Source organism: Marmota flaviventris, chromosome 4, assembly GCF_047511675.1.
Source record: "Marmota flaviventris isolate mMarFla1 chromosome 4, mMarFla1.hap1, whole genome shotgun sequence".
Lineage (NCBI taxonomy): Eukaryota > Metazoa > Chordata > Mammalia > Rodentia > Sciuridae > Marmota > Marmota flaviventris.
The window spans coordinates 67,484,121-67,509,225 of record NC_092501.1 but is presented as its reverse complement, the minus strand read 5'-3'; the positions used below and the strand labels follow the sequence as shown (position 1 = coordinate 67,509,225).

General features: G+C 35.8%; 1 protein-coding gene across 16 annotated transcripts in view; it reads right to left on the bottom strand.

The window, feature by feature from the left end:
- Pcdh15 (protocadherin related 15) overlaps positions 1–25,105 on the bottom strand; it is a 746,672-nt gene that overhangs the window by 435,082 nt on the left and 286,485 nt on the right. For all 16 annotated transcript variants that reach the window (XM_071610757.1, XM_071610756.1, XM_071610753.1 and 13 more), the window contains one exon: positions 6,040–6,159. In XM_071610757.1, the coding sequence (XP_071466858.1) occupies positions 6,040–6,159 (120 nt within the window). The remainder of the gene's footprint in view (positions 1–6,039; positions 6,160–25,105) is intronic.

Sequence of the window (25,105 nt, the reverse complement as noted above, 5' to 3'; positions counted from 1 at the left end):
AGAAGCAATATTCCTGCAACCCTGGCTGGCTTAAGTGAACAGGCTATATGACATTCCTCAGCAAACTGCCCATTGTCTGAAGAAGCAATGCAGGCCCAAACTAATGTGAACAAGAAAAATCCCTGTTAACCAAAGGGAGAGACTTTTGTGACTCTTCACAGACCAGATCCTGAAACTCAGGGAGATAAGAACAATTCCTCTTAATCATAAAATTTATAAGAATTTATTGCTAAGAATCCAATTAGAACCAGTCAGCATGGGCCAAAGTGACCCAGAGCTGTCATGGCAGTGGGAACTTGAAAATCTGATGTCATTCTGTTATCAGTCAAATGTTAAGAGATGAACCTGGGTAGGACTCTCTGGAAACTTCTCTAGGACTCCAGATAAAACCGGAGTGCAGGAGAGGCACACTGTCCTTTTCCTCTCTGAGAGGACCCACTCTTTCCCTTGAGATTGTCTCCTTTCCCTTTTCTTATCCCTTCAGTAAACTCATGCCTGCTACTTTGAGCAACATGTCTGAAATCTGACTTGATTGATTGTAAAATTGAGCTTTAAAAGCAGGACGAGGGACATCTTCACACTCAGTGTCCCAAAAGGCCCCAGCCCTGTTACACTTGTATTGAAAAGCATTATCCTATCCCCTACATTAGTCTTTTTTTTTTAATAAAAAAGATTAATAGACATGTCGGGGTCTAGTACTTTCTTTAATTTTGCCTTTACTATAGAGAATACAGACTAAAATAGATTTGAAATTTCAGTGTTTGTGGTTTTGCAGTAGTAGATATGCTACATCAGCTGACAGCATATCACTGCAGATCCAGTTATAGGTGGAATGGATGCATGTTCCCTTTTGTTATTCAGATTTGGGAATGCTACTATCATTGTTGCTATTGTACTATTTAGGATAGCCAAAATAGTTCAAAGGCAAAAATGAGTAAAAACACTAGGTTTTCTAAAGATATATTGAAGAGAGAAACTCATTAATCATTCTACTCCTATATAACTAACTCCTCCTACTTGACCAAATAATTCAACAAAAAACACAGGTATACAGAATATCAAAATCAATCAACCACTCAAAACAAAACAAAACAAAACCAAAAGCTAATATCTTCAGAGAGAAAACCAAAGCAGATATTTTTTTAAGTAAGTAGATACTTGAAAAAAGAGATGACATGAGTTAAGTTTCCTGTTTTATGGCAGTTACCCAGAGAGAAGGCCAAGTTCAGAACCATGTTGAGACACATAAAAGTCTGATAGGAAGCCTGAAGTCTTATGACTGAAGCATCAGGTGATGCACCAAGGTTGACTGTAATTGAGTAGGGAAATATTGGAAAGAAGAAAGCTAGCAAGGGATAGAATAAAATTCCACTGATAAAGCTATGTCACAATCTCTAGCTGTTCTCTAAACTGCACCTTTGTAGGGCCGATTACAAGCAGATCAACTATAAAAAAACATAATACTTGCTGAATGAAGATTTGAGCTGCACTCAAGTAAAAGAGCTTCCAGTTTGAGTTCAACCAAGTTGTCCGTTAAAATGAAATACAAAAATAAACAAACAACATTGAAATAATCACAATCTTCAGAGAAACTAAATAGATTCAACTGTTTCTCCACTGCATAACATTCACAATATCCATGACAGAGTCCCCAAACAAGTCAGTGTGATGAAGTAAATGTGTTCCATTTTTCAAGAGAGAGACAAGACAATACTACAAAACCCAGACAAGGGTATTCAAGCAAATATTATAACTCTACCTGTGTAAAAAAGATGAAAAAATGATATACACTATAAATTTAAAAAAAAAAAAAAGAAAATCTTATAGCTTGTGAAGAAATGAAAATTCTAAGAATGTGGAAAATTTAGAATAAAAGAACACAATATCTTAAATTAAAAAAAATAAAATAAAATAAAAAGACCACTGCATATATTTGACAACAGGATGGAGATGGCAGACAATGTGTGACTTTGAAAACAAATCAATAGAAAACATCCAGTTTGTAGAAAAATGATTAAAAATATATTGAAAATAATTAAACAGAGCCCTGGGAAGCTGTGAAACAATATCAAAATATCTACCTTTTCTGTAATTAGAGTCTTAGATGTAAAGCAGTCAGGGGGAAGATGGAAAAGGGCATAAAAATATTACACAAAAATGATAATTAATTTATAAAAAATAGAGATTAAAAACTTAAGTAAGACTGCAACCCTCTCCCAAAAATAATTATTAAAAAAGTACACCTTATCATGCAAAAGTCAAGTTGCTAAGCACACACAATGAAATGAAAAAATTAAAAGTAGAAAAAAAAAAGGTGCATTATGTACAGGAAATATTAAATTTCCACTGAACTCTCATTAGAAGCACTGATTAAAATGATGGGAAAATTTAATTAATATTTTGCATTGTTATGTGACAGGAGGTGCATTTGCGACTGTCTACAAGGATGAAGCAGATAATATAAATGAGGGAAGCAACTGGGGTATGGATGTATACATACATATTGGCTCAGTGATAGGAGTGATGGAAGTTCAACAAATGCAGATTACTGTGTTATTGGAAATCAAGGGCAGTGTCAACATGTTTCTGTTTCTCAAAGGAAGAAAACAAGCCACCCTTGAATGTAAATTTCATGATGTTTAGATATTGACTTCAAAAATAGTTTACAATATTTTGTGGCCAAACAAAACATCTGTGAGATGAATGAAATAGAGGGTAGGTAATATGTGACTTTAAGTAATGAACAACAAAGCATCAGATGAAAGAAAACGACCAGAATTTTAAGTAAGACAGGCTGATCTACTCTTTCTACCATTTATCTATCATACAGTATGAGACTACTTTAAAAGAAATTATATCAGTGCTTACCAAAGCCAGAGATGATCACATTCAGGTTAAATAGTTTGTTCATTACACATGCACTTTTGCTTTTATATTAAGAAATAAGGAGATCATTATTCTAGTTTTTATTCAGGGAGGGAGTATGGGGATTGAACTCAGGAAAACTCAACCACTGAACCAAATCCTCAGCCCTGTTTTGTGTTTTATTTAGAGACAGGGTCTCACTGAGTTTCTTAGCATCTGGATTTTGCAGAGGCTGGCTTTGAACTCCCAATCCCCCTGCCTCAGCCTCCTCAGCTGCTGGGATTACAGGCAAGCACCACCACTCCCAGCCATTATGCTACTTTTAATATAAACAAAATTACTATAGATTTATGAGAATATGAAATATAAAAATAATAAGTGTTTCTCTTGCAGGTCTTATAAGAAAAAAGTCTGGTACTGAATTTACAGTAAATATCTAGGACAGCTGAAGGTTGTCTAAAAATGTGCCTTGATTAATGCTTTCTCCTCCAATAGAACCCACGTGAAATGTTTTCCTGATGTCTTACTCTTTTGTCGCATGGAAGTAAGACCATGTCCAGAGAACCTTATTTTTTCGACAGTAGTGCTAGCTTGCTAAAATTTATTTTTCCTTCTTCTAATTTTAAAACTGCATGAGGCTGATTGGTTATCTATTCTGTAGGTAGTAAAAGATACATAATTGTGTTTGATTTCAAGCCCAGAGATTCCTGAAAGGGGGAAGCATTCAGAAGGGACTACTGCACAGCTAAAAAAGAATTTCAGCTTCACAAAACTAGAAGATAGTTTCTAAGTATTTTTTTTTTTTTTAGTTCAAACTATAACTTAAGCTTTAAATATTTTTTTTTTCAATGCAAAAAAACACTTCCCTCAAATACATGGAATGACCATTCTATGACCATTCTATATTTTATGGCTTAATTTTCATATAGCTTAAGGAATAAGAATTAAGGAATGACATCATATAATGTAAGCTGGAAAATGGCACACACGTGCAATATTAATTATTATTTTTTTTTTAATTTTTTTTTTTTATTGGTTGTTCAAAACATTACACAGCTCATGACATATCATCTTCCATACATTTGATTCAAGTGGGTTATGAACTCCCATTTTTTACCCCAAATACAAGTTGCAGAATCACATCGGTAACACATCCACATTTTTACATAATACCATATTAGTGACTGTTGTATTCTGCTACCTTTCCTATCCCCTACTATCCCCCCTCCCCTTCCCTCTCATCTTCCCTCTCTACCCCATCTGCTGTTGTTTAATTCTCTCCCTTGTTTTTTTTTTTTTCCCCTTTCCCCTCACAAACTCTTATATGTAATTTTGTGTAACAATGAGGGTCTCCTTCCATTTCCATAGTTTCCCTTCTCTCTCCCTTTCTCTCCCCCCACTCGTCTCTGTTTAATGTTAATCTTTTCCTCATGCTCTTCTTCCCTGTTCTGATCTTAGTTGCTCTCTTTATATCAAGGAAGACATTTGGCATTTGTTTTTTAAGGATTGGCTAGCTTCACTTAGCATAATCTGCTCTAATGCCATCCATTTCCCTGCAAAATCCATGATTTTGTCATTCTTTAGTGCTGCGTAATACTCCATTGTGTATAAATGCCACAGTTTTTTAATCCATTCATCTATTGAAGGGCATCTGGGTTGATTCCAAAGTCTACTTATTGTGAATTGTGCTGCCATGATCATTGATGTGGCAGTATCCCTATAGTATGCTCTTTTAAGGTCCTCAGGGAATAGACCGAGAAGAAGAAAATCTGAAGAGCAAACAAGACGAATGGTTCAGACAGAATGTGCAATCAGCTGTCTTTTGTACTGTTAATGGAAAAGTGTTTCTCTTGCCCTCTGCTCCTCTGCTGTTTCTACAGTCCTTTCCACTCCATTTCTTGTATAACCCTTCATACTTAAGGCTCACTGTCACATTCTCATCACGTCCTCATCTCTTGGTTTCCTTTCAAACATGCTGAGAAGTTCCCTTTAAGGGAAACAAAATCTCCAAAACCTGCCCTTTGCCCTACTATGCCCATCCCATCCCCCTTTTATTTAATTCTTATTTTTCAAATGTTTTGAGAATTTTTAACAACAGTACTACATATATTTCATTAGAATTCAGTAGAGGAAGAGTGGAGGGCATGCTCCTCTAACATTGGGCTTTGAGACTTAGAAATGGCCGTGTAATATACCAGGCAAATCACTTCACCTGTGAGCCTGGTTGTTTCTCCAAAGCAATGGAGAAAATTTGCTACTACAACTTGCTTTTGGGAATACAAGAAGATGCATTTGTGTTTTAACTTATTCTGATAATAAATTTGTGAAGTAGACATATTTGGTGAGTTCTTAAACTCTACCTGCTCAACAGTGTTTTTGTTCGTTTATGTGTGCTGTGTGTGTTTAGTTAAACCTTATGAAAAAACATAAAGGGTAAAAAATAATGTTAACCTCAAAACTTTTAATATTCCTAGTAGTAAACACAAGAAAGAAACATGAAATAAGAAACCACTTAAGAAGTGGTTTTAATTCTGCTTTGGGGAATTCATGGTAATCTGCGAAGATGCCATAGCAAGAGGAAAGACAGAGGGCAGGCAAGACTTCCAGCTATAGCCTCATTTGAAGATTTCACATTTTGTCTAGTTTTGCTTAATATGTCATTTGAGTGATTCCATGGCCTAAAAACCAATATAAATCCTAAAACAAGAAAGGCCTATAGCTAGAGACTTTGTTTTCTGCTCTGAGATTTCACTGTTGGCAGGACTAGGATTTTAGGGTCTTCTCAAAACTGACAATGTATTTGGTGTGTGTTTGTGGTTTGTGGTGGCATTATTGTCATTAATTTTCAAATTGCATAAAGCCTATGCATCACGTTGGTTATACCATATGCAATGGTTTGTTTAGAATGCTTAGACTGATTATGAGTCTACAAATATAAAATAAATTTAGTAAAGATGGTGGCATATTATGCCTATGAATGCATTTTGCTTTTATGTTCAGTTACTGCCAAAGATAAAATACAACACAAATATTGTAAATAAGTCAATTTTTATATAATAATAGTTAATTTAAGTGGTTCTATTAACTAATATTAAATAGAACAAATATCAACTGGGATAAATGTTAATTTTATTCCTTATAGTGAAATCTCATCACGTATGGCTATTTACATACCGGATCTTCTGGATTGTATTGAATAACATATTCTATCTGTCCATTTGGGCCATCATCTATATCAGTAGCTCCATTGTCTCCTGAAAATCCTGTAAATACCGTGGTGCCAACTGGAGTGAGCTGAAAGGAAAAGAAAGGAAAAACTCAATTCTCATTTTGTCAGTTGTACATCTAGTATATAGCACAAAAACCAGCCTTTAGTAACACAAAGGAAGAGAATAGACATCTGCCTACAACCACAGAAATGAAATATTTTTAAAAAACACACTTGCAAACCTAACATAGGAGTTCTTACAATGTCTGAAATTTCCAAATTCCTGATCCTTGCTTCAGGTAAAGAAATAGAAGGATTCAGAATAAAGCACATTTGGCCCAATTTATACCCATTAGCATCTTAATACCTGTGGAGAAAATGCATCTGTTATTTCTTGAAAAACCTTGAAGCATTAAGTTATCTACATGATAGAATTTCAATCATACAAGTAAGTTTCTTTATTTTAGTTTCAAAAGCCTTTTCAGAGACAGCCCAAAATCCAGGTTGTTAAGTATATCCACATGGCAAGTTTGGGGAAGAGAAATTATAATAATGACTGCCCTTTTAGAGGAAGAAGCTATGAATTTCTTCTGGGCTTCTAATATTGGTTGTATAAGAAACAATTTTATGACAGGAGTTGAAGACAGTCACATCTTTTTATCTATTTTTTTAAATTAAAAGAATAATAGTAAAACAATGTATTTTGGCATGTAAAACCATGTAAGGCATTTGGCCTATTAATGTGGAGATCCTAGAATCTCCACAGAACATCACTGTTATTTTCTCTTACAAATTGTCTTTGTACAATATATTTTTGTCAATTCTCCTTTCCCATTCCTCATGTTTTAGCTCATTAATTACTCGTTGAGTATGTTTCAACTTAGTTTGATATCACTTACTACAATACCATTCCTAATATAGCCTTTGCCACTATGAGTAAAATTATAGTGACCTTTTTTGTTTGTTTATGCATTTTACACTTCTGTATACATTATGCTGTCCCAGTAAATGAACACATTTTAGCAATAAACATAAGCTCTGTACTTCTACAGTGCAGAGACCTAATTTTATTAGGTTTGTTGTGTTAATTATTGGATGGGATTCCCTCATGGAAAAATACTTTAAGAAGGAAGAAAGAGATCATCTAATTTACTAACATTTTTTAGGGGTTATAAATTCAAATGTCTACAGAGATCAATCAGGAGATGAAAATGTGGAAAGCAAGTCTGATGGGAAAAGTGAACAAATGCCCTGTCTAATTTGATAGCTGCTACTCAGCACTACAAAATTCTTACCATAATGGAATATGGAGCTAAAATTACTAGGTCATCTAAAATTCTAATTTTATAGGAAAATTATTGATTCTCAAGTTGGCACTAGATTTTATAAAATTAAACTATGAATGGACCAAACACATTTTTATTGGTCTAACAACTACACTAGTTTGTAAATTTTTATTTACAAAAACAACATAACTATGATTAAAGAACTAAACCATAGCTATAAGGAAATAGGATATTTATAATATTATTCTAAGTTAACTAAATGGCTTCCAAATTGCCATTTTTATTTATTTTTAAATGCATAAAATGTCAGAAAAGATACCATTCTCTTTTATAAAAAAAAATCACTCATTCTTTTTTTTTTTTTAATTTTTTATTGTGGGTTGTTCAAAACATTACAAATTTATTGACATATCATATTCCACACTTTGATTCAAGTGGGTTATGAACTCCCACCTTCACCCCATACACAGAATGCAGAATCACATCGGCTGCCTTTCCCATCCTCCACCCTCCCCCCTCCCCACCTCTCCCCTCCCCTCCCCTCCTCTCTCTCTACCTCCTCCACTGTATAACCTTGAGGGTCTCCTTCCATTACCATGCAATTTCCCTTCTCTCTCCCTTTCCCTCCCACCTCTAATCCCTGTTACATGTTAATCTTCTTCTCCTGCTCTTCGTCCCTACTCTGATCTTAGTTACTCTCCTTATATCAAAGAAGACATTTGGCATTTGTTTTTTAGGGATTGGCTAGCTTCACTTAGCATAATCTGCTCTAATGCCATCCATTTCCCTGTAAATTCTATGATTTTGTCATTTTTTAATGCAGAGTAATACTCCATTGTGTATAAATGCCACATTTTTTTTATCCATTCGTCTATTGAAGGGCATCTAGGTTGGTTCCACAGTCTTGCTATTGTGAACTGTGCTGCTATGAACATCGATGTAGCAGTGTCCCTGTAGCATGCTCTTTTTAGGTCTTTAGGGAATAGACCAAGAAGGGGAATAGCTGGGTCAAATGGTGGCTCCATTCCCAGCTTTCCAAGAAATCTCCATACTGCTTTCCAAATTGGCTGCACCAATCTGCAGTCCCACCAGCAATGTACAAGTGTACCCTTTCCCCCACATCCTCGCCAGCACTTGTTGTTGTTTGACTTCATAATGGCTGACAATCTTACTGGAGTGAGATGGTATCTTAGGGTGGTTTTGATTTGCATTTATCTGACAGCTAGAGATGTTGAGCATTTTTTCATGTACTTGTTGATTGACTGTATGTCCTCCTCTGAGAAGTGTCTGTTCAGGTCCTTGGCCCATTTGTTGATTGGGTTGTTTGTTCTCTTATTGTCTAATTTTTTGAGTTCTTTGTATACTCTGGATATTAGGGCTCTATCTGAAGTGTGAGGAGTAAAGATTTGTTCCCAGGGTGTAGGCTCCCTATTTACCTCTCTTATTGTTTCTTTTGCTGAGAAAAAACTTTTTAGTTTGAGTAAGTCCCATTTGTTGATTCTAGTTATTAACTTTTGTGCTATGGGTGTCCTATTGAGGAATTTGGAGCCCGACCCCACCGACTGTAGATCGTAGCCAACTTTTTCTTCTATCAGACGGCGCGTCTCTGATTTGATATCAAGCTCCTTGATCCATTTTGAATTCACTTTTGTGCATGGCGAGAGAAAGGGATTCAGTTTCATTTTGTTGCATATGGATTTCCAGTTTTCCCAGCACCATTTGTTGAAGATGCTATCCTTCCTCCATAGCATGCTTTTAGCCCCTTTATTAAATATAAGATAGTTGTAGTTTTGTGGATTGGTTTCTGTGTCCTCTATTCTGTACCATTGGCCCACCCGCCTGTTTTGGTACCAGTACCATGCTGTTTTTGTTACTATTGCTCTGTAGTATAGTTTGAAGTCTGGTATCGCTATACCGCCTGATTCACACTTCCTGCTTAGCATTGTTTTTGCTATTCTGGGTCTTTTATTTTTCCATATGAATTTCATGATTGCTTTCTCTATTTCTACAAGAAATGCCATTGGGATTTTGATTGGCATTGCATTAAACCTATAGAGAACTTTTGGTAATATCGCCATTTTGATGATGTTAGTTCTGCCTATCCATGAACAGGGTATATTTTTCCATCTTCTAAGATCTTCTTCTATTTCTCTCTTTAGGATTCTGTAGTTTTCATTGTATAAGTCTTTCACCTCTTTTGTTAGGTTGATTCCCAAGTATTTTATTTTTTTTGAAGATATTGTGAATGGAGTGGTTTTCTTCATTTCCATTTCAGAGGATTTGTCGCTGATATACAGGAATGCCTTTGATTTATGGGTGTTGATTTTATATCCTGCCACTTTGCTGAATTCATTTATTAGCTCTAATAGTTTCTTTGTAGACCCTTTTGGGTCTGCTAGGTATAGAATCATATCATCTGCAAATAGTGATAATTTAAGTTCTTCTTTTCCTATTTTTATGCCTTTAATTTCTTTTGTCTGTCTAATTGCTCTGGCCAGTGTTTCGAGAACTATGTTGAACAGAAGTGGAGAGAGAGGGCATCCCTGTCTTGTTCCAGATTTTAGAGGGAATGCCTTCAGTTTTTCTCCATTCAGAATGATGCTAGCCTGAGGCTTAGCATAGATTGCTTTTACAATATTGAGGTATGTTCCTGTTATCCCTAGTTTTTCTAGAGTTTTGAACATAAAGGGATGCTGTACTTTGTCGAATGCTTTTTCCGCATCTATCGAGATGATCATATGGTTCTTATTTTTAAGTCTATTGATGTGGTGAATAACATTTATTTATTTCCGTATATTGAACCAGCCTTGCATCCCAGGGATGAATCCTACTTGATCATGGTGTACAATTTTTTTGATATGTTTTTGTATCCGATTCACCAGAATTTTATTGAGGATTTTTGCATCTAGGTTCATTAGAGATATTGGTCTGTAGTTTTCTTTCTTTGAAGTGTCTTTGTCTGGTTTAGGTATCAGGGTAATGTTGGCCTCATAGAATGAATTTGGAAGTTCTCCTCCTTTTCTATTTCCTGAAGTAGCTTGAAAAGTATTGGTATTAGTTCCTCTTTAAAGGTTTTGTAAAACTCTGCTGTATACCCATCCGGTCCTGGGCTTTTCTTAGTTGGTAGTCTTTTTATGGTTTCTTCTATTTCCTCAATTGATATTGGTCTGTTTAGGTTTTCTATATCCTCCTGACTCAATCTGGGCAGATCATATGACTTAAGAAATTTATCGATGCCTTCACTATCTTCTAATTTATTGGAGTATAAGGATTCAAAATAGTTTTTGATTATCTTCTGTATTTCTGAAGTGTCTGTTGTGATATTGCCTTTTTCATCCCGTATGCTAGTAATTTGAGTTCTCTCTCTTCTTCTCTTCGCTAGCATCGCTAAGGGTCTGCCGATTTTGTTTATTTTTTCAAAGAACCAACTTTTAGTTTTGTCAATTTTTTCAATTGTTTCTTTTGTTTCGATTTCATTAATTTCAGCTCTGATTTTAATTATTTCTTGCCTTCTACTTCTTTTGCTGTTGTTTTGCTCTTCTTTTTCAAGGATTTTGAGATGAAGTATGAGATCATTTATTTGTTGGTTTTTTCTTTTTTTAAGGAATGAACTCCAAGCAATGAATTTTCCTCTTAGAACTGCTTTCAATGTGTCCCATAGATTCCGATATGTTGTGTCTGTGTTTTCATTTATCTCTAAGAATTTTTTAATTTCCTCCTTGATGTCTTCTATAACCCATTGATCATTCAGTAACCTATTGTTCATTCTCCAAGTGATGTATGCTTTTTCCTTCCTTCTTTTATCGTTGATTTTCAGTTTCATTCCATTATGATCAGATAAGATGCATGGTATTATCTCTACTCCATTATATTGTCTAAGAGTTGCCCTGTGACATAATATATGATCTATTTATGAGAAGGATCCATGTGCTGCTGAGAAAAAAGTGTAACTGCTTGATGTTGGGTGGTATACTCTATATATGTCAATTAGGTCTAGGTTATTAATAGCGTTATTGAGTTCTATAGTTTCCTTATTCAACTTTTGTTTGGAAGATCTGTCCAGTGGCGAGAGAGGTGTGTTGAAGTCTCCCATGATTATGGTATGGTGGTCTATTAGACTCTTGAACTTGAGAAGAGTTTGTTTGACGAACATAGCTGCACCATTGTTATGGGCATAAATATTTATGATTGTTATGTCTTGTTGGTGTATGGTTCCCTTAAGCAGTATGTAGTGTCCCTCTTTATCCCTTTTGATTAACTTTGGCTTGAAATCTATTTTATTTGATATGAGTATGGACACTCCTGCTTGTTTCCGAAGTCCATATGAGTGATATGATTTTTCCCAACCTTTCACCTTCAGCCTATGTATGTCTTTTCCTATCAAATGCGTCTCCTGTAGGCAGCATATTGTTGGGTCTTGTTTTGTGATCCATTATACTAGTCTGTGTCTCTTAATTGGTGAGTTTAAGCCACTAACATTTAGGGTTATTATTGAGATATGGGTTGTTCTTCCAGCCATATTTGTTTATTTCTGTTACTAAACATGGTTTGTTTTCCTCTTTGATTATTTTCCCCCCCTTTACTGTCCTACCTCCCACTGTTGGTTTTCATTGTTATTTTCCATTTCCTCTTCCTGTAATGCTTTGGCGAGGATGTTTAGAAGAGATGGTTTTCTAGCTGCAAATTCTTTTAACTTTTGTTTATCGTGGAAGGTTTTAATTTCATCTTCCATCCTGAAGCTTAATTTCGCTGGATACACAATTCTTGGTTGGAACCCATTTTCTTTCAGTGTTTGAAATATGTTATTCCAGGATCTTCTAGCTTTCAGAGTCTGTGTTGAAAGATCAGCTGTTATCCTGATTGGCTTACCCCTAAATGTAATCTGCTTCCTTTCTCTTGTAGCTTTTAAAATTCTCTACTTATTCTGTATGTTGGGCATCTTCATTATAATCTGTCTAGGTGTGGATCTCTTATGATTTTGCACATTCGGCGTCCTGTAGGCTTCTAGGATTTGGGATTCTGTCTCATTCTTCAAGTCTGGGAAGTTTTCTCGTGTTATTTCATTGAATAGACTGCTCATTCCTTTGGTTTGGAGCTCTGTACCTTCCTGTATCCCAATGACTCTTAAGTTTGGTCTCTTAATGTTATCCCATATTTCTTGGATGTTCTGCTCATGGTTTCTTAACAGTCTTGTTGAACTGTCTATGTTCTTTTCCAGTTGAATTACTTTGTCTTCATTGTCTGATGTTCTATCTTCTAAGTGTTCTACTCTGCTGGTAGTATTCTCCATTGAGTTTTTAAGTTGGTTTCTTGCTTCCTGCATTTCTAGGATTTCTGTTTGTTTGTTTTTTATAACCTCTATCTCCCTGTATAGTTGATCCTTTGCTTCCTGGATTTGTTTGCATAATTCATTGTCGAAGTGATCTTTCATTGTCTGATTTTGCTGTTTAATGTCTTCCTTGATACCCCAGATCATCTGAAGCATGTATATCCTGAATTCTTTATCTGACATTCCATCTGCTGCAGCTGTTACCTCTTCTAAAGATGAGTTGACCTGCATTGCTTGTGGTCCTTTCTTTCCTTGTCTTTTCATACTGCTTGCGTATCTTTCCTGCAGGCGCGGGCGGCGGCTCTGCTCTCTCCTTATTCCAATTGGGGTGTCGTGGCTACCACGCTGGCAGGTCACTGGGCCTGTTCTGGGCGCTTGCGGCGGCTCTGTTCTGCCCCTACTCCAATTGGGGTGACGAGTGTACCACGCCGGCAGGCCACCGGGCCTGATCCGCCAGTCGGTTACAGGTTTGCCTACCCTGCAGGTGCGGGCGGCGGCTCTACTCTGCCCCTACTCCAAATGGGGTGACATGTCTGTCGTACCGGCAGGCCACTGGGCCTGTCCTGCTTTTCGGTCGCAGATCTGCCCACCTTTCGGGCACGGGTGGAGGCTCTGCTCTGCCCGTACTCCAATTGGGGTGTCGTGACTACCCCGCCTGCAGGACGCTGGGCCTGTTCCTGGCAAGGGCGGCGACTCTGCTCTGCCCCTACTCCAATTAGGGTGGTGTGTGTACCACGCTGGCAGGCTCCTGGGCCTGATCCGCCGGTCTATTGCAGGTCTGCCTACCTTGGAGGCGCGGGCGGCAGATCTGCCCTGCCCCTCCTACCATGCCTGCGGACCCCTGGGCCTTATCTGCAGGTTGGTCACAGGTCTGCTCACCCTGCGGGCACGGGTGGCGGTTCCGCTCCGCCCCCACTCCAATTGGGGTCACGTGACCACCACACCGGCAGGGCCTGATCCGGGCGTGGGAGAAGGATCTGCTCTGCCCCTACTCCAGTTGGGGTGACGTGTGTACCACACTGGCAGGCCACTGGGCCTGACCCGCCAGGCTGTCACAGGTCTGTTTACCTTGCCCGCGCGAACGGCAGCTCTGCCCTGCCCCTCCTACCACGCCCATGTACCACTGGGTCGCGGGTCTGCCCACCTTGCGGGTGCAGGTGGCGGCTCCGCTCCGCCCCCTCTCCAATTGGGGTCACGAGGTCACCACGCTGGCGAGCCGCTGGGCCTGCTCCGGGCGCTGGTGGCGGCCCGGCTCCTCCCCTCTGGCTCGACGACAAATTGAGGAGACTCGGGTGTCTGTGCCTCACCCCCCCTACCAGGAGACCAACTGTTTATGTCGCCGCTGGTATTGATGAAGTTCTCTCCTCCGCCACTTTCTGATGACATCAGATCTCTGCCATGTTGGTATCCTATGTAAATGGCAGCATTTCGTTCCCCTTGCCGGGCAACCAAAGCAACGGGTGAGTCCTGACCGGCCCTCAGCAGGACCCGGACCGAGAAGCAGTTTCCGCGGGCTCCTAGCCCCGGGCCAGGGAAGTTCCTGGAGCCGGAACTTGGCCGCTCCGTGCTCGGTGTAAGCTCCTATAAGTGTAGGCTCCAAGAAGCAGTCCCCGCGGGCTCAGTTCCGGGAGCCGGAATTCGGCCGCTTAGTGCTTGGTGTATGCTCTGATAGGAGCAGGGTCCAAGAAGCAGCCTCCGCAGGCTCCGCAGCCCTGGGCCAGGGCGGTTCCGGGACGGTTCCGGGAGCCGGAACTCGGCCGCCCCGCGCTCGGTGTTCGCTCTGATAAGATCAGGTTCTAAGAAGCACCCAGGCACTGAACCCTAGCAATCTGTCTGCAAGCCGCAGGCAAATTGCAGCCTGAAATTACCTGATCTATGGCTGAATGAGCTGCGGTCAGTCGAAAACAGGGATGGTGACGTCAGCTTTCCCACATGGTGGCTGCTGGCCTCCTCTGTGGTCTGACCGGTGTGGAGAACCGAGATGGACCACTTCCTTCCCCCGTCTCGAACCCAGAATTCAGCCCTGAGTACGGTGCTTGCTCGGCTGGCAGAAACTGCAGCGCTGTATCCCTGCGTCGCTATCTCCTCGTTTCCTAGCGCGCGCTGCAGACTCTAGCCGCGGGGCGATTTGCTGAATAAGTAGTGTTACCCTCCGTGCGACAAACCTCTCGCGTTTGAGTCCCCGTAGCCGATCCTTGTGTGATGGAAATCCTTCCTCCAGGTTCCGGAGCACCCCACTATTGCTGGAAATTACTAACAAGATATCCTTTAGCCGTCCTGACTTGTCATACTCCCACACAGTGAAGCAGCACACGGGGGCAATGAACTCCCCTCGCCGCCATCTTCCTTCCCTGTTGTCATCACTCATTCTTATGTAGCTATGCTTTTAGGTTTTTTTGCTTCTATTTATTTGACAAATGAAAATTGTGTGAGTATGTATACACACACACACATACACACATATATATGTATATATATATATATATATATATATATATATATATATATGTACTTATTACAACATCTTTTAAAATGTGTATGCATTGTGTATTGTTTAAACAAAGCTAATTAACATATCTATACTTCAAATATACATCATTTTGTGGTGACAACAATAAAACCTGATTGATCAGCAATTTTTAAAAATCTAGTCACTATGTTGTACAGCAGACCTCTTAAACTTATTTCTTCTCCTTACTTAACTGGAATTTTGTATCATAGTCATCATTATACTCAATGTCTATGAATTCAATTTTTTAGATTCCACACATGAGTTCTATTTCTCTTTCCATGCCTGAATTATTTCACATAACATAATATCTCCCAGGTTCATCCAGAGTTTTAAAATTATGAAAATTAAAATGATTGCTACCAGATGTTTAATAAAATATTTAATCAAAGATTTTGTTGCCAAAGCAAAAAACAACATCATGGGGTTGAACTAAATAAAAGCAAATCAAAAAATGCTAAATCAAAGAACAAATAAAATAAGAAACCAAAAAATTGAAAAATATTGTGTCTGGAAATTCTGAAAACAAGTGTACCTGTATCCTTCAATCTACTTACTGAGCCTTCAGGTACCATTAGACCACTTTCACATTAGAGCCAGATTCTGGAGTCAAACACTCGGTGATACAGTGGGTATCATAGGGAAGGAATAGGAGATCCTGGAGGAACTCAGGTCACATTCAAGAATATTAAAGGTCGTGGGGTCCACAGGTGGACTGGAGTCAGGGAAGCAACTGCTTTTCAACAAAAAGTGAGCAAAAGGGTTCCAAAGACAACAGAGGTTACTTTCCCAATTTAATAAATTCTGCTGGCCTGTTTAATATTACCTTAAATGACAATTTGCTATAAGATTGATATTTTTTATATCTACTCACTATTACTAAAACCACTTTTTTCCTGTTTTTCGTACTTTAAACAAGATTTATAATTAGGAAAAAAAAAGATTTCAGTGGAAAGCTTTCAGGGCATCTCTGCCAGGCAGATGACCAGTTTCTCTGTTCCTTAACGTTTTGATAAGTCTCAGGTTTAAATTATATTTTCTGAAATGCCTTCTCTGTGAGGAATGATGATCAGCTTGCCTGATTCTGTTACTTGTTTATTTAGTTCATGTCTTTTGCCACAAATAATTGTATACAGCTATACAGCTATATTGGCAAGTACATGAACTACACTGATGAATTCAAAAGCAAAAATTTTAAAAAATAAAAACGAAAAATTGACGTCCTTTAAGAAGAAGCCAGTAATAAGACTTTTTACCATGAAGAAATGATAAATATTTGAGGAGATGTTTAGCCTTACTTAAATATTATGTCATGTAAACATATATCTAAACATCACATAGTGCTACATAAATATGTACAATTTTATGTTTTATGTATTATTTTAAAATGTTTGATTTTAAAAAAATTGTTTATATTTCTAGGTTGGATGAGAGATTTAGTTTTGATTTATAATACTGAATTGATATATTTTGTCTCAAAATTAAACAATTTCTCTTTTTTATAAAAAAGTAAGAGAAGTTAGAATGTAAACATACAAGATGGTGACAATTTCTGAGTTTACTTTTCAGGCATTTTGTGAAGAATATTTCCTTAATACAACTCAAAAATTATGAACAATACTCCAAAAGAGAGTACTCCAATCTTACACATAAAAAATCCCCACAGAATTATTGTATTCATTGTTTGATATGAATCCAGGTGGTTATCTTATTAGATGTAGTGGTTAAGTTCCATAACAGCAACACAAACATTGAATTAATGAGTATTAAACCTAGGAGGCTTGAGAAATACAAAAATGGATTCTGCAAATGTCTAGTTTAAATATTTTTTATCAACTGATCAATGCATAACCTTGTTTTGTTTAAAGACATTTAATACATATTTTGGATTTATTAACTTCCATCTCTGAGCTATCCGCACTATAATTCATGCCTGAATGAAGCTTATCTAACCCATGTATTTTCTGCATAAAGCCTATTACATTCTTCTGTTAGGAACACTTGACGACCCATCAGCAGTACTTTAAGGGGCCATTTCAAACAACATGATCATGACCACCACCACCAACAGCAACAACAATAAAGACCACAAAAATGTAGAAAGATGACACTACATAAATTACAAATAGAATAACTTCATGAAGCATGAGATTTGAAGAGATGGCAGAACATAGATTTATTTCACTTTAAGTTGAAATGTTTGCAATTGTTGACAAAATTCTCACCAGTCTGTGCATATCTGCAAATGACTGCAAAAGTTTGGCAAGAATTGATTTTGTAGTTACAAATAAATTTTTGTTAGTGGAACAACTTGCAAATAAGGAGTTTGCACAATGAGAATTGGCTATATGTAACAGACAGAACTAGGTTTTCATTTGAATTCTGGCTAAAAAATGCAATAAACTAGAAATTATCAGACTTAAGTTTGACTTTTGTCCTGTCTGTGCTTACCTATAACTCCTGTTTTCAATTATTTTACATTGATAGATAAAATTTTATGTATTTATCATGTACAACATAATATGTTTGAGAAGTTAAACATTTGCAAGGCTTAAATCTAGCTAATAACAAATGTATTAACTTACATGCTTATAATTTTGTAGCAAAGCATTAAATAACCATATTCTTTGAATTTTTCAACAACACAACATACTCTCACTAACTATGATTCCAAACTTTACAATAGATGGATCCCTTAAACATATTCCTCCCATCTAAATGTAAATACGGTGGAAAGCTCTAAGAAATCAGTCTTGGCAATGAGTTTTTGGATGTGATCCATGAGTGTAAGCAACTAAAGGAAAATATACAGATGGGATTAGAATATACTAAAATGTTTCTGTACAATTAAAAAAACTGAGTAATGAAACAAGTTACAGAATGGGGAAAAATCTTTTCAAATTATACATCTGATAAGCAATTAATATCCAAAATATGTAAGGAACCTAAACAACTCAACAGAAAGAAAGCAAATGTTTCTGATGTTGGCTGGGATACTATTCATAATAGTCACGCTATGAGACCAACATGTCTCCATCAACTAGTGAATAGATTTTTTAAAAATTGTTATAAAGTCAGTCATAAAGGGATGGAAAATCCTGTCATTTGCAAGAGTACAGCTGAAGCTGGATGCCACTGTGTTGAATGAAATGAGCCAGACACAAAAAGACAAATACCATATGATCTTACTCATTTATAGAATTTAAAAAACTGATTTCATAGAAGCAGAAAATAGAATGAAAGTCAACAGAGATTGTTGAGATCTATTGTACATTAACTTAGTAGTCTTTCTGTAATCTAACAGTAAACTATCTGAAAAAGAAATTGAGAGAACAATTCCATTTACAATAGCCATAAAAATGTAAAATACTTCAAAATAAATTCATCCTAAAGGTGAAAGATCTATAGAAAACTAAAAGGCATTGATGAAAGAAATTGAAGAAAACACAAATGGAACAATACCTGTGTTCATGAATTGAAATGATTAATTTTGTTAAAATGTCCATACTACTCCCAAAATATACAGATTCAACGCAATCCCCGAGGAAAGATAGTAGAATGAAACAGACATTATTATTACTGTGTGTATATATGTGACTGCATGACCAATATGATTCTGCAACCTGTACACTCAGAAAAATGAGAAATTATATCCCAACTGATTCAAATGTATGATATATCAAAGTCATTATACTATCAGGTATAACTAATTAAAACAAATTAAAAAAAGAAAAAAAAATCAATGACATTCTTCACATAAATAGAAAAAAAAATCCTAAAAGTTATATAGAACCATAAAATACCAATAAACAAAGCAATTTTGAGAAAAAAAAGAAGGTAGAATCAATCACAAGACCTTACTTTAAAATATACTGCAAAGTTATAGTAACTCAAATACATTGTGCTGGCATGAAAAAACAACACAGATCAATGGAACAGAATAGAGAGCCCAGAAATAAACTCTAGCAGTACTATCAACTGATATTTTACAAAGGTACCAAGAGCACACAGAGAGAAGGAAGTTAATTCAATAAATGGTGTTTGTGGAAAACTAAGACAGAAGAATAAGATTATACACTTCTTGCCATGTACAAAATCAAGCCAAAATTGATTGAATATAAGATCATAAATTATAAAACTACTGTGATGCCTCATTTTCACATAGCTCTTTTGAACTTCAATTTCTTTCCTGTGAATGTTAAAATTGGATTGAAGTACTTTTGAGGGACAGTTTAGATCGATATTTGGAGAGCTTATTAAAGAATTACATAAATGGAGGGACAGTCTATAAATAGATTTTTCTGGTTCATTAAGGTTATTATGCCAATTTTCCCCAAATTTATCTTTAGATAAGGCACTTTCTAGGTTGATTTTAAAATTTATGTAAAAACACATAGGTCCAACATTAGAGAAGACTATCTTAATGAAGAATTAAATTACAAGGCTTACTCTTCCAGATTTTAAGACTTTATTATTAAACTATAGAAAAGCAGACACTGTGATACTGACTTTGGAGTAAATAAATATACTCACAGTACAATAGATCTTGCCCAGAAACAATTCCCACGGATAGAATCATCTGATTCAGAAAACAACAATTCAGTGTAATAGGAATCTAATGGTCATTTGACTAAATGATGCTGGGCTAATTACATATCCCTAAGGGAATTAAAAAACAACAACAACAAAAAAAAACTCATTGTTGATTTCTACTTTACAGCATAAATAAAACTAAATTTCAGTAGACTGTAGAAAAAAATGTAAATTACAAAATATTTTTTCAAGAAGAGTCATTAGATAATATCTTTACAACATTACAAACATTATAATCAGATTTAATTCAATAGGACATACAGAGAATAAGCCATGAAAATGAGATGGACTACATTAAAAATAAAATATTGCAAAAATGCTAGATACAAAATCAGTAGAGATAGTTAGATAACATATGTTCGCCAATAAATTTTGTCCAGAATATATAAAGAATTCCTATAATGCAATTAGTAAAATACCAGATCCTTGAAAAATAAATTTGTTGAAAACAATATAGCTTAATGGTCAATGAACATGTAAGAAATGCACCTTTTCTCCTTTTTCTCTTTCTTTTTTTTGATAATGGGGATTGAACCCAAGGGTGCTTAACCACTGAGTCACATTCCAAGTCCTTTTTTATATTTTATTTATAGACAGGGTCTCACTAAGTTGTTGAGACTGGCTTTGAATTTGCAATCCTCCTGCCTCAGCCTCCTGAGCCACTGGAATTTCAAGAATGGACCATGGCACCCAAGCAAGAAATGCTACTTTTTAAAACATTAGAAAATTCTAATTAAAATCCAATAGAACATCTCTATGTCTCCATTAGACTGACTAAAACTAATTATAAGGAAAACACTATGGTAGAACAAATGTAACTCTGTTATACTACAAGCATGAATCAATTTACCTAGCTACTTTAGAAAAGTCTTTGATGATATCTACTATTCTAAAAGGACACATATGACTCAAAATTTTCTCTTAAAAATTATTTTTGTATTCATCAAACAAGAATATGTACATGTGAACTGAAAAGTTCTACAGAAGATTATACCTAGGCATATGTTCTTAATATCCCAAATATACAAATAACTGAAATGTTTATCAACAATTGAGTAGCTCTATACAAGATGAAGAATATTTATACTATCGATCATTATATTGCTACAGTATCAGTGTATAGTCATGAACATAATGATGAAAAATAATACTGACATAAAAAGAATTCATGCTGCATGATTGCATTTATACTAGTGTTCACAACTATACTAGGGTGAGACATGAGGCTGTCCTTTGTAAGGGTTCAGTGACTGTAGAAGGTATCCTTCCTAAGATCTGACAGTAGCTCCATTTGTGAGCAGATTTGTGGTAATACTTAGGAGTTTGCTTTGGAGAATTCACTGAGGTAAATAATTATGATGTCTTTAATTTTTGCTACTATGTTATATTTCCACTAGTCCTTAATTGAAAGACTTAATATGAGTCCTTATAATTTGAATATAAATACTGAAATGTTTTTACATGAAATGATATGTCTAAGATTTGTTTCAAAATCTTACTGGGTAGGGGATATGAATGAAACAAGTTTGTCCAGAGCTGATAATTCTTGAAGCTGAATAATGAGCATTGACCTTTGTGTATGCTTAAAATTTTCTTTAACAAAAAATTAAGCAAACAACAAAAAAATGTAGTCAACATTTTTTTTTGTTGTTTTTCTAGTACATGTTTCCTCTTCCTTTGTTTGTATCAACCCAATTTTGTTCTCGATTTTCTAATGTCCATGTGGGAGAATTAAAAATAAAATATAGGTAAATGGTCTAGCACAATATGTGGCATAATGCATTCTAAATATGTTGTATACTCAATATAGTGTAAGTGTTGGAATTTCTATCCCTCTTATCTATCAAAATGACTTTTTTTTCTAGTCAGCCTTAAATTTTTAAGCAAAATTTTGGACATAAAATAGTGATTTTTAAGGAACATTCAAAAAATGCATTTTGATTCAACCAGACATAGTAAGAAATATAGAAAATATTTTTGAAATGACAAATATGCTATTTAATCACAAAGGTACAACATCCCTGGACTTCCCACTTAATATGAAACAAATGCAAAAAATAAAAATAAAAACAGAGAACATCAACTTACTAAAATACATACATATATATATATATATATATATATATATACACATATGTGTGTGTGTGTGTGTGTGTGTGTATATATATATATATATATATATATATATATATATATATATATCCTTATGAATTTCTTTGAAAACTACAAAATGTAGAAAAAATTCCAAGGAATAATTTGCCAGTATAAAATAAACATGAAATTGGTATCACAGTAGGGCATCGTTTATAAGAGCATTCCCTTTAAAATAGAGTTTTCATTACAGCAACTAGTAAAGCAAAATAAAATTAGGAGAGATAGTAAAGACTTGTAGCTAAATATGGAATGTTCTTACTAATAAAGTCATATTAAGTATTTTTCTTTGCCATATTTTCTTCACACTAAACTTCTGAAAGAAGGCAATTGACCAGCAACATTTGAAAGGAGTTCTAATGTGTCACTCATATCTTTCAGATCTACTTTCTACTGTAAGAAAACTGCACAACAAGACCTACCCCATGTTCAGTAGGTAACATCTCCTAAGTGCTATATCTCAAAACTGCTAACTAACATGACAGCAAAAAAATACATTAAAAGAAGTGACAGAAAGCACATAGCTAAATGGACATACACCAGGACAATTTTTGCATAACTAACAAAGTATTAAATAAAGAGAAATAAAAAGAATCTGTCCACAGAGACTGCTATTTGTACACCACAACTCTTTAACTTTAGACAATATTTTATTTTTTTCTTTTATCTCTCATAGCAATTAACATAGAAACTGGCTTAACAATAGAAACTCAAAATTTTTTTTTCACACTTGTATGTAGTATTTCATTTTTGAGACTGAAAATTATCATCATTTCTTCACATTTTAATACAAACCCATCATAAGGTCATGATATCAGAACACTGTTTCATATCCCTTGTTTGGCTTTTCCTAGCACCTTGAGAAACCTCTTTTTAAAAGAAACTCCTACCCATTCATTAAGTTTTAGTCTGCAATAGGCTGAGCTGGGGTCTGGCAGCTCAGTTCCAACAAAATTTATGCTTATTTCTCTGCTTCCATGAAGAAAATCATGCAGAGTCCACTATGAAGATAGTTCTTGCTGTGTTCTTGCTACTTTTCTTTGAAGAAAATGTGTAGAATTTTAGTAAATAAAATATAAGAGGATATAGTAGCAAACAAATTCAAATAGAACAACTTTGTATTTAGCAAATAAATGTTACATTGTTAAGTTTAAATAAAATATTGAGAAGAATAAATGATAGAAAACACTTTAAAAATCATCATACTGTGTTAAATGTATATACTTGCTGATTCAATAATGTCTGTGTCATTAACACCACTGTATAGGTGGGTAGTAATGATCCTCTGACATTTCTATGTGTTGTATAATTTCTGGTAGTAAATCTGCAAAGTTGATCTTCTTACATATGCTTGCTATAAAATTTGAGGAGTATTTTTATGTATAATAAAGTAATTTAAATAATATCATTTCAACTGGAAAAAAATTCATAAAAATAATATTATCTAGTTTTGGAAACTTGCTTAAGAAAAAGCTATCCTGAAAGGTTTATTTAAAATGCAATTGATGAGATGCTAGTTACTAATATGTTTCTTCAAGAATCCAAGTGTTCTGGTCCTCTCCCCTTCCACACAAAAAGAGAGAGAGCATCTGAAGGGTCATGGGTATTTAAATAAACTGAAATAGAACTAAGCATTACATGATGTTTATCATATAATAATGACTTAATGACAGATTGTTATCAAGACAGCAGGTACTATATTTTTACTGATAGACATTATCAAATGAGAGTGCTACCTTTAGTGAAACAGGATTATTTGTCAAATGCTCATTAGTTTTTTAATTTTCAATATTATTTATACAATTTATAGTATTACACAACCATTTCATGCCAATTAATCTCTCAAGAAAATCCAACAGATGATGATATTCTGTACAATTATTGCTACTAGTAAAACTGGAGATACCTTCCTGTTTAATTAAAAATGAGATCTCAATTTTATAATTTGTATCTTGCTTTTGTATGGCATGAGTTCAACTTTTTTTTTCTTTAATGAAGGAGGGGTCAGTCACTGACTTCAACAATTCCTTTTGACCTTCTCTGACTCCCTGACTCCATTTTTAATGTTGCCCCCTCCCCCGCCCCAGCACCTTTCTTCTTTGGATTTACATTGGATTCCAGGAAACAACAGGCCTGGTCTACAAACATCCTGATGACAAGAGACTGAAACTTCTCCTGCAAGTGTGTGTAAACATCATCCAAGATGAAATTGCCCCCACCCCCAGGCAGGAATAATCATCCCATGATGGAAATGAACTGCCCCCACAGTCATTCCATCATGGAACCAATGAGCTCCTTTAAATAATAATGACCATCCCAGAGCTCCACAAAACATTTCCTAAGATAATGACCAACCAGATCATGGCCTGACCAACATAACCTAATTTACCAGCTAGCTAACTTCCAGCCATGCAAGCCCTTAACCCTTGCCTATTTTCTTCTTTTATGTAAAACCTCAAAGTTTTTATCACTTTCTTGAAAACAGATCTTTGGTCATTGTACCCCTAACCTCTTCTTTCTAGAATGGTCATGCTGATTATAGATTGTTTCCTATGGTTCTTCACTAATTGTCTCTTTGATTGATGTATTGAGATGGGTGACCAAGACTGGCCTTTTGGAACCACTGGGACTGGGGCCTTTGCCCCAGGACACTAAGAGCATAATTAATTTTTAGTATCAACTTAGCCATGCAGTGCCCAGATATTTGGCTCAGCATTCTTCTGAGTATATATTTGAGTGTTCTGAGTGGGATTATCCCTTGAAAAAATAGTCTGAATAAAGTAGATTAATTGCATTCCCCAGTGTGGGCAGGCCTCATCCAATTTATTGAAGTCCTAACAAGAAAAAAAAAAATACTGAGTAAGGGAGAGATTTCTTACTCAGTTTGACTTTTTGAACAAGTACATCACCTCCTCCTGCCCTCTGACCGGCATTTTAATTATCAAATCTCTTGTTTTTCAGGTCTACAGACTCAGACCAGAATTGTACCATTGGTTTTCCCAGGTATCCAGTTTGCCAACTGGACTTTGGGACTTTTTAACCTCCACGATTGCATATGCCAGTTCCTTATAATGAATAGATCTTCTCTTTTTCTCTCTTTCTCAGATTAACAGGTAGATAGATATAGATGTAGAGGTAGATACAGATAAAAATAGATATAGATA